This window comes from Triturus cristatus, chromosome 4_1 (assembly GCF_964204655.1).
Source record: "Triturus cristatus chromosome 4_1, aTriCri1.1, whole genome shotgun sequence".
Classification (NCBI taxonomy): Eukaryota; Metazoa; Chordata; class Amphibia; order Caudata; family Salamandridae; genus Triturus; species Triturus cristatus.
The window spans coordinates 26,895,819-26,906,590 of NC_140585.1; the positions used below are offsets into that span (position 1 = coordinate 26,895,819).

The window sequence follows — 10,772 nt, forward strand, 5'->3', positions numbered from 1 at the left end:
GATTTTAAAAAAAGTTAACAATTGTTTTTTTCTCCCTTGGGGGTCCTTCTGTGACACCCTGAGCAAGGCTAGGGGGTCAGGAACTGTCCACTCTGCCCCCTTTTCTCGTTCTCCATCTTTGTTTTTGACCCCCTCAGACTGCGAGAGACAAAATGGCAGCCGACACTTCATGTTTTCGACCGATTCGAATGTTTACCGACATCTAACAACCAATCAGAATTGCGCTCGCGCACGGCAGGGTGAGCGCACAGTGCGCGCACGGTGCGTGCGTATAGATATTGATATGCTTTTAAATGCTATTGTCTCAGGAAATACTGAACAGATTTACACCAGACCTGCAAAAGGCACTTCCTTGACCTTATGGCTACCTCTCTGCCAAATTTCACGTAATTCTGTTCAGCCGTTCGGGCTGTAGCTGCGACTAAAGGTCCTATGGAAAAATGCATGGGGAAAACGCGTTTTGGGACCCCCCCTTTTTCTCGGCCCCCGCTTGACGAATCACTCCGAGACTTTCAGGGTAGGAGCTGAACGGAGCGCCCCATTAGTTTTGAAAATTTCGCGAGGATTCGTCAACCGGTGCCAAAGTTATTCAAAATAGAATTTAGAGATTTCCTATGGAAACTAGGTTGTAACTATAACTATCTACTGGCGACCGCCAGTAGATAATATATATATGTGTTTGTGTGTATATATATATAAAGACATGTTTTTATAAGTTAATATTTTTATATAGTATTAAGTTATTAGTATTTATTTTACATTATCTTAAAGTTATATATTAAAATATGTAAGATTCACTAAACTATATATATGTGTGTGTGTATATATAAAATTATATTTTTCAATGTTTTTGGACTGTATTAGTCTGAATTTATATTTTATTTTTAATATTTTTGTAGTTACCATTATAAGTTTAGGGACACAACATTTTTGTCGAACAATATTGTTTCCCTATATATTATGTTAGTGATTCTCCCTAATACCTTTGTGGACTATTGAAAGTTCCTTCTTCTACGCCGTTTCTTCTCCTCCAAGCAAGTATCCATGGCTGTATCACTCTTCCTTCAAACCCTTGCTGTTATCTTTTTCAGAATATCTTCTTTTCTTAACGTTTCTACCTGTCTCCTTTGTTCCCTACTTAGTACTGTTCCCGAGTGCCTACCACTCACTCTTATCCCTGGCTGACTCCTTCTTCTCCGGTGTCCTCTTCTTCGGACAGGCCCTCTTTACTTTTCCGGTTACTCACTTTTGTCCCTTGGTCATTCCTTCGTCTTCTGTGTTTTCTTCTTCTCTAGATGAGCCACCTTTGTCATAGTGTTTTTCCTTTCTCTTTTTCCCTTTTGTGGGGTTATTCTTCCTTCTCTTTTTCTTCTCCTCTGGACAGATCCTCCCCAAATAAAGCAAGTCCTCAAGGATGGGGGATTAGTTTGGCAGCTGCAAATGATCCCCCTGCATTTTGTCCTGGAATTCACATAAAGGATTGAGTGAGATGTAAGCAGTTGAACAATTGATTACACAATGCCTTGTATGGTGGATTGCTGAATTTTCAGACCGCATGATCGCAGCATTTGATCTTCAGATTTCAAAACATTGATCTGGTCTACCACATTAGAGAGTGAATAAACTGACTCCCGGTACAAGATTCTGTCTGATTCTGTCTCTGGTGTAACCCTCTCGAGCTTCAGATAAAACATCAGCAAGTGCCACCTGACTAAATCCTTCAGCTGATCTTATGCTCCTGGCATTCGCTGACAAAACTGCAAAGTGCACAGAAGATTTGTGGTGCTCAGACCTAGATTATGGGTATTCTTGCTCTCCATATTGGGAAGGAACTTTCACTACTGCCCATCCGCCTGACTCACAAGGCCTGGCCTTTTCCGATCATTTTCTCCACCTTCCTTGAGCCCCAGGGTGGTTGCTTAACCAGTGATTGTTTTGTGGTCAGTGTTAACAAATAAACAGATCTCCTTTGCTTTTCCTCATGTCATTCACTCTGGTCACATAGGGGGTTTCTTCTCCATCTTCTCTGGAAAAGTCTCTTTTGCTAAACCCCTCTTACTCTCTCTTATTCCTTGAGTGATCCCTTCATAACTTGGATGTTTTTTGCTCTGGACAGGTCTCCTTTGCAGATTACAATCTTCTGGATGTCATCCAAAATCTCCTGGCGGTTGCCCCGGAGTGCCTTAACAGCTTCCCTTATCTGAAGGCCTTCCAGGAAAAGATGGAATCTCGTCCAAAACTCAAGGCCTACCTGCAGTCGGATATTCACAAGAACCCTATATTTCCACCCTTCTAGGCAGCTGTAGTCGGACCATCAACCAATGTGCCATCTGCCACCTCATCAAACATCTCGTCCTCCTCACCAGGAACAGCTTCGTCCAATGAAAGGATCTGATCAAACTCTGAGCTCATGGGAGGATACTGAGAATAAAAAGCATTGTCAAAGTCTTGTCTGCCCATCTGTGCAACTGTTTTTTTTTGTATTTTATTGTGTTTATTCAAGCAAAGCACTTTGAAAAAAAGATTGAAGGTTACATATAGAAGTGATACTATAGTTTAGTTAACGAGTACAGACATAATGCGTTGATAATGTCACATGTTTACATTCAAATACAGAGGCTAGCAGTCATGGGGTGAGTTGTATGGGGGTGTCCACCTCAGGTTGTCCGGCAAGGGTGCTCCTTTGGAGGAGTCCAAGGAGTTCATACTGGTTGGTTTGGGAATAGACAGAAGGCTCTGGATGCCTAGAAGCCGTGAGTGAGCTTGGGCAAGGGGGAAAGATAACAGCAAGAGGCAGACAGAAGCTGTGCCATATGCTGCCTTGCAGACAGTAGTTAGGAGTTTGCATGGTTCTTATGACGGCCATCTTGGCGCCTCTAGGGAGAAGTAGTGGTGAGTCTAGGCACTTTAAAGACCATGGCCCTGAGTCACAAACTGTGCTTTCTAGTACTTTTTGTAGTACTACAAAACATAAACAAAAAATAAAACGTACTACAAGATGTACGTTTTATCTATACTTCAGTTTATGGGCTGCTCCACCCTGACTGCGGAGTCTCCTCAGTCATGAACTTAGTATTAAGTTGTAGTTTGAGAATAACAAAAAAATGAATCAGTCCTTTCGTGTTTGGCAAAACTTATTACGTTGTGAGTGGGAGGAACAGTCACTTACGGAGTATAGACTAGAGGATGTGGCAGAAATCTAACGTCCTCATGACCAGGTTGTTGATCAGTGATTTGGTGGATGTACGGGGAGATGAGGGCTTGTTCCTTGGTGTTCAGAAGCCGACATCTGACCTCCGCCTCATTTACGCTTGGAGATGGCGAGTTATTCCAGTCAAGGGTAGAATTGCACGCCAGGCTAGTGGGCAGGAAGTGATTGTGACTGTGACACCTCCTCATGTCAGTGTTGGGGGAGCAACAGCAGTAGAGGGCAACAGGATGAGGTGTGTAACTCCAAAAAGAGGGAGCCCTTCACTGCTTAAGAACTGAGAGGAAGTCTGATATTCTCAGTCAGACGGAGGACATGGGGTTGAATGGGAATAGTATAACTTGAGTACTTAGCACAGAAGTGACATCCGATGCCACCACAGATGTTCATCTGTAGAGAGAGAAGATGATGGTACCTAAGACTGAACCTCCAGGGACACCTACTGATAGGGGTGTGGTCAGAGATTATGGGAGCACCGAGACACAGACATAAAGTGGGTGCAATGATGGGACGAGAACTAATGCAGTGCACTGCTGGTGATGTCTAGAGGCACAAGTGGCTGGTATGGCGGGGGGTCGACTGCGTTAAATGCCAAGAGAGGTTAATATGGATAAGGGTTCAGAGGTGGTGGTCAGCAGTCAGAAAGCTGGAGACGTAGTAGAGCTGACTCCATGATGCTGACTGGAACAAGAGGGTCAGATGTTAGCCAGATCAGGCCTTTTTCTCCAGGTCTGGAACATCCGGATGATACTGGACAGGTGTGTTGTCAATTACCACTGGTGTGCCAGGGCTCTGGACACTGTTACACCTGCAGTGGTGCGCACCCTAGGAGTTCCTGCTAGATCCCTCAGGGAGAGGTACTGAGAAGACTCTGTCACACCAGCTCATTGTACCCTTCACTGATGACTTCCTCACCCGCACTCCAGCCTTCCTCAGAGTAGGCAAGGTATATCAAGGTCAGCCAACGTATCCTGTGCTCCAGAGAAGATCTTGATCTCATTTCTGGATGACAAGACCCTGTCTTCTCTCTGATGGCTTGTAAAACTATATATCCCCCTGGTCATGTTATGTTAATCTGATTTGTCAAGCTGGCTTTGAAATGCCCGCTCCAAGGGGCTTCCCAGAACTGGAACAGCTGGGGCATACTGAGAGAGATTAAATAAACATTTGTTCAATTGTTTACAGAACAAGTCTCATAAAAGGATGAAAGAAGTTCAAATATGCAAAAGAACGCCCTCTTTTTGTGGCCAAGTTCACAGCGTACCCTCATGGCACCCTCAGCGAAACCCGTAAGGATGACAGTGCTGCGCTATACAAATGCTGATTGATTGAGTGTAGAGTACGGTTGGAGAATAAGGATGAGATGAACAAGCATCTTTGAAAAGTTAGGTCCTGACTGCATCTTGGCTTTATGCATGTAGCAAAAAGCTTTGAGCTTCATACACTTGTCTATAGTAAGACAGTGAAGATGCCAAAGCTGAGTGGAAACAGAGGCATGCTTATGGATGGGACACAGCCGGTGTGCTGCAGTGTTGTGAATGACTTGATGCTTTTTCACAGATGATTTGTGGCCCCAGTAAAGTACATTACCATAGTCCAGACTAGAGATGATCAAGGCCTGAACAATTGTCCTTTGGGTACAAATGGGTAGGAGTCAAGTCATAGATTTTTTTCTCAGCACTCTAAGCAGGCAAAAAAAACTGGCAGACTCCTTACTCATTGGAAGGCCCTAAGTGAGCTTCAATCCAACCAAAATCCAACATTCTTCGCCACCTGAGAAGGAATAGGGAGAGCAGAGACTGAGCTCAAGGCTCTCAGAGATGACCGAGAGCAGAGGCCGAGCTCAAGGCTCTCAGAGATGACCGAGAGCAGAGGCCGAGCACAAGGCTCTCAGAGATGACGGAGAGCAGAGACTGAGCTCAAGGCTCTCAGAGATGCTAGAGAGCAGAGGCTGATCTCAAGGCCCTCAGAGATGGCAGAGAGCAGACACTGAGCTCAAGGCTCTCCGAGATGGCAGAGAGCAGAGGCTGAGCTCAAGGCTCTCAGAGATGACAGAGAGCAGAGGCCGAGCTCAAGGCTCTCAGAGATGACGGAGAGCAGAGACTGAGCTCAAGGCTCTCAGAGATGCTAGAGAGCAGAGGCTGATCTCAAGGCCCTCAGAGATGGCAGAGAGCAGACACTGAGCTCAAGGCTCTCCGAGATGGCAGAGAGCAGAGGCTGAGCTCAAGGCTCTGAGAGAGAGCAGAGGCTGAGCTCAAGGCTCTCCGAGATGGCAGAGAGCAGAGGCTGAGCTCAAGGCTCTCAGATACTAGAGATCAGAGGCTGAGCTCAAGGCTCTCAGAGATGCCAGAGAGCAGAGTCTGAGCGCAAGTCTCTCAGAGAGCAGAGGCTGAGCTCAAGGCTCCCAGAGAGCGGAGAGCAGAGGCTGAGCTCAAGGCTCTCAGAGATGACGGAGAGCAGAGACTAAGCTCAAGGCTCTCAGAGGTGACGGAGATCAGAGACTGAGCTCAAGGCGAGCGGAGAGCAGAGGCTGAGCTCAAGGCTCCCAGAGATGACAGAGAGCAGAGGCTGAGCTCAAGGCTCTCAGAGATGACGGAGAGCAGAGGCTGAGCTCGAGGCTCTGAGAGCGGAGAGCAGAGGCTGAGCTCAAGGCTGTCAGAGAGCGTAGAGCAGAGGCTGAGCTCGAGGCTCTCAGAGATGACAGTGAGCGGAGAGCAGACGCTGAGCACGAGGCTCCCAGAGATGACGGAGAGCAGAGGCTGAGCTCAAGGCTCTCAGAGAGCGTAGAGCAGAGGCTGAGCTCGAGGCTTCCAGAGATAGCGGAGAGCAGAGGCTGAGCTCAAGGCTCTCAGAGATGACATAGAGTGGGGAACTTGCAAGCAGCTCTGAGCAGTTTATATGATACTGCATTTCTTCTGGGGACCATTCTCCTCCTGCTGCAACATTTCCGCACCATGCTCCCCAGCCTGATCTGCTGGCATCGGATTCTAATGTGATATCTGGGGCTTGGCCAAAAATGGGTGTTCCATTCCAGGCCTCCATCCTGGAGAGCCCCCACTTCAACTCCTTCTGTGCATGAAGTGAAACTAACGCTGAGGAAGGGAGGTCCCATTGAAGATGTGAGCCTTGAGGCGTTGGAGCGCTCGATATTGAAGAGGAGCAGGAAGACTTGCTGGAATGGATGCGGAAAGAAAGTCCACAATTCTTGCCATTCTGCAGAGAGAAAGTTTGTTTAGTTTTAGAACAGAAGAAATTTCTTTTTTGATTACTTTGATCTTCAGAGGAAGAAAGAGAGCTGAATTCTTGGAATCTATTTAGAAACCTAAGAACTGAATTGTCTGAGTTGGAATTAGAATTGATATCTTTTGATTTATTACAGACCCTAGATTCTGGAGAAGATATACTGCCCACACGGTCTGTGTTTGTAGGAATTGTCTTGAGTTGACCAATTTTAACATATCTTCCAGTTATATAATTAATCCTACTTCATTAAGGCTACCAGTGGCTTCAGGAGTTTGGAGAAACAGTAGGCTGAAGACAGGCCGAAAGGTAATTAAAGGAGTTGGAACTTGCAGCCTTGCCAAATAAATTGTAGGTGGCGAGAATGTAAATGATGAATGGGAACAGATAGATAAGCATCCTTGAGATCTATTTTGATCATCTAATCGTTCTGACGAAGAGAGTCTCTTAGGCAATGTATCCCCACCATCTTGAAATGGCTGTACAAAACAAAACCATTCAGGGATCTGAGGTTTATTACACGTCGAAACTCTTTGTCTGCTTTCTTTACTAGCAAGAGATTGCTGAGGAATACCTGGTAGTGGGATGGGACTTCTTGTACTTCTCCCTTGGATAACTAATCTAGAACCTCCTGAGATATTAAACCTTCGTTAAACCTTGCCAGGGCCTTTCTGCAAAATGGCTGAACAACTCAAACAGAGATAGGACTACTCCCTCATCATTTAAGTAGGGAAAGAGACAAAAGACTACAACTCAAAGCATCTCTGTGAGTTGGGAATAGAAAGAGACGTAAGACTACGCAACAGAGAAGCGTGGGACAGTGAGAGAGGTATAGGACTACTCCCTAGATTGGAGATTCATGGCAGCCATCTTTGATGGGGCAATGTTGTTCAAACATCTATATATATATATATGTTTACACCGCAACTAGTCATCTAAATAACCTCAGAAGCAATTTAGCACCAAAATTCCTGTCTGGCCACCCTCCTACAACAAGATTGACACAACAACAGAAGATACTATTAATAAGGTCCAAATTTATTATTCGTAACCATGACCAGGCCCTATCTGAAAACTGAAGGAAAAAATTGCTATTCAATCTCATACCCCCCTAATCTCTCCAAAAATGCCTCCAAAGCTTTTAAGCATAACCTACTCAGAAGAACTCCGGAAAGATTAATCTTAGATCCCTACTTCAACTTAAAAAAGGTTCTAATATTAACGACTTTATATTTTTTACTTCCAAAATGGCTAAATGGTGAAATACTCTAATCTATTGAAGGTTCAGGATTTGAGAAACATTCCTCATGGCACACTCTCTCGAAAACTGAGAGCATCACTAAGCATAACATGCTACAAAAACGGCAAGGTTCTCATTCAAGCTGCCAACAAAGATCTGGAACGATTTGATGACTACTTCTCAACCCTAAAAGATCACATCTTTAACAGCCCTCCCGCAAGAACCAGACCAAAAAACTCGCAAACAATCTCCCCACATAGAAATCTATCTGCCTTGATAGAAAACAACAGTGCTAAGGAACCCAAACAGGCTACTCAAGATGTGTTTATAATCGCTAATGAATCCCAACAGCTGACACAGGAAGCCAGAAACTCCAAGGCTATGAGTAATAGCCCATCTCTATCTAAATCAACTTTAACCACCACTACCACAGAGACTTTAGCTCCAATTCAAGCCCCAACACCGACTACATCCCTCTAGTGGAACTAGTCAGTAGGATGGAACCTACAGTCGCTGACCAGACTAACTGGAGAGGTAGTCATTTGACTGACAATAGGAAACGCAAAACAGCAGCTAGATACAAGGAAACATGCAGAGAGCATCCCAACAGCTGTCCCTATCCCTTAGAGAGAAGTAATGCCAGCTTACCAACAGAGGAACCCACACAACCTCCCATCATTCCACAACTTAGAATAGAGTCTAAAAATCTTAGAGCCACTCAACACAATGGGGAACTTGATAATCTCAGCTCGCAATCCAACAAGACCCTTAAAGCCATGCAATTTGCTATCCGAGATATGAAAAACCTTATTTGCCTATCACAAAAATGGCTTTCAAAAATGGCCCATCTACAGAAATCCATTCACGAATCCCAATGTAAACTAAGATCTACCACTATGGGTGCATCTAACAGATTATTCCAGCCTCGTAATCAACTTAATTACCTGACAGACAATGAGATACAAACCCTTTTGTTATCATATGAACCAGCCCTCATTACTCCTACTAAGTCAGGCGAACACAATATCCAATCAGTCCCAAATAATGCATGCAGAACTGCCAAGACCAACAATAGAAGGCTAAACTCTAGCAACCTAAAAAATGTGTTAATGTTAGACCTGGCGGTTTCGGGTTGGCTAAGGCTTGCGCCAAAGCCAGGCAGAAACCACCACTCTAGTCAGGGCAAGGAAGTTACACGCCAAAGATAACCCCTGCTCACCCCCTTGGTAGCTTGGCACGAGCAGTCAGGCTTATCTCTGAGGCGATGTGTAAAGCGTTTGCGCGCGCACCCAGCAACAACACCCAAGGCCCACCACAAAGGAAACTCCACACAAGGTATTCTATAAAAATAGCCTTTGTATTATACACAACACATTAGATAAAAACACACACTTTACAATGTGCCAACAGGCACGGGCAGAATTTACAAGGGATTATGTACAAGACAGGGCCACCTGGACCACTGTCAGGAATTAGCACTTTTTAGATATTTAGCACACAAAATATATAAAATCACTGTAGCACAAAAATAATATGTATAGCACACAACCAGTACTTACTGGTATCGGGGAAGTACCACCTACGTAACCCTAACTACTTTAGGAGACTGTCACGCAGGGAACTAGAACCTCGCTAGCACCACCCGTACTAGGAGAAAGCAACAACCACCTACGTATCACAATACCTGTAGGGGTAATAGAACGTTACACATGATGCATCACATTCAGAGGTGTATGGAAGGAAAAACACATGATGCCTAAAAACATTCAGAGGTGTAAAAGCAATGGCACATGATGCATCAAAACACATTCAGAGGTGCAAGGAAGGAACACACATGATGCATAAAACATTCAGAGGTGTAAAAGCAATGGCACATGATGCATCAACACACATTCAGAGGTGCAAGTAGGAACACAATTGCGCAAAACTCCTATGCCACCACCTGTGGCAGTCCCTGGGCCAACTGGCCTGGAAGGGGCTAGGACGCCCTGCGTTTAACAAAGTCAGGCTGCGCCAGCTGCGCAGACTAGAACAAGAATGGTCCCCCACCTAAACGTGGCAGCTGCCCACTAAGTGCTGGGCAGCTGGAAAACGACTTCAGGCACTCTGCGTGCCTCTGGAGCCCTCTCTGGGCTCTGACCATTAAAAATATGCCCCCTAGAGCCTTCGTGGCTCAGCACAACGTTGGAGCCTCACTGGGCTCGAGAAACAATCGTGCTCCCCTTCGTTGGAGCGCTCCGGGCGCTCTGAACACCAGTCAATGCCCCCAACCGTTGGAGCGTCTAGCGCTCTAAACAAAGGCCCTCTAGAACGTTGGAGTCCCGCTCGGGGGGACTCGTGAACACAGCTCCCGCCCTCCCCAGCAAGTGCGCGGAGTCCCCCAGCCCTCGCGATCACTCACCAGGCTGTCGGCAGGGGACTCCCGCGTTGGCTGCTTTTTCTCTCTGCTCCGGCGGACTCCGGGGCTGCTTCTCGACACGGAGGGGGGCAGGCACCGACAATGTGCCTCGCGCCCTCCTCCGCTCCAGCTCCGGCCGTCCACGTCACTCTCCTAAGTACCCCGGGGCGCAGGGTAGGCTCCTGCCTGCTCCGGGGGTTAAGCAGCCGCGACGCTTCGGTAGGAGGCGGGGTAGGCTCCCGCCCTCCTCTGCTCAGTTCCGGTTGTCCCGGCGGCCCGCCCCCAGGCTTGCCTGACTTCCGGTCACGAACCGGGCTGCAGCGGTGATCTCGGTGATTAGAGGGGTGGGCTCCCTCCGTAAATGCAATCCTCGGCGGGGTAGGCACCCGCCGCAGCGATACGCAAATAAGCGGGGTGGGCACCCGCAAGCCGAATCAAAGCGCTTCACAGCGCTACAAGGTGAGCCAGCGCTCGCAGCGCTACAAAGGATCCTCAGAGCGCTCCCAGGCTCTGAGAGACAGCCAGTCCAGGAAAACAGCGCGCCCAGCGCTAGGAAGTCCAGAAAGCGCTCCCAGGCGCTTCAAGCAATGTTTCAGCAACAAAAAGGTCCTCCAGAGAGCAGGGGGCAAAGGCTGGGCCCAGAGCCAGCTCACAGGGCCCTCCAGCAGGGAGGCAGTCCCCAGTGG

The 10,772-nt window shown here is 46.9% G+C and overlaps 1 protein-coding gene across 1 annotated transcript in view; it reads left to right on the plus strand.

The window, feature by feature from the left end:
• Positions 1 to 2,449, plus strand: part of LOC146839360 (glutathione S-transferase P 1-like) — a 195,144-nt gene extending 192,695 nt beyond the window's left edge. The window contains exon 7 of the mRNA XM_085651360.1: positions 2,117 to 2,449. Coding sequence (XP_085507486.1) covers positions 2,117 to 2,296 — 180 coding nt within the window. The 3' untranslated portion in view covers positions 2,297 to 2,449. The remainder of the gene's footprint in view (positions 1 to 2,116) is intronic.
• Positions 2,450 to 10,772: the final 8,323 nt, after the last annotated feature.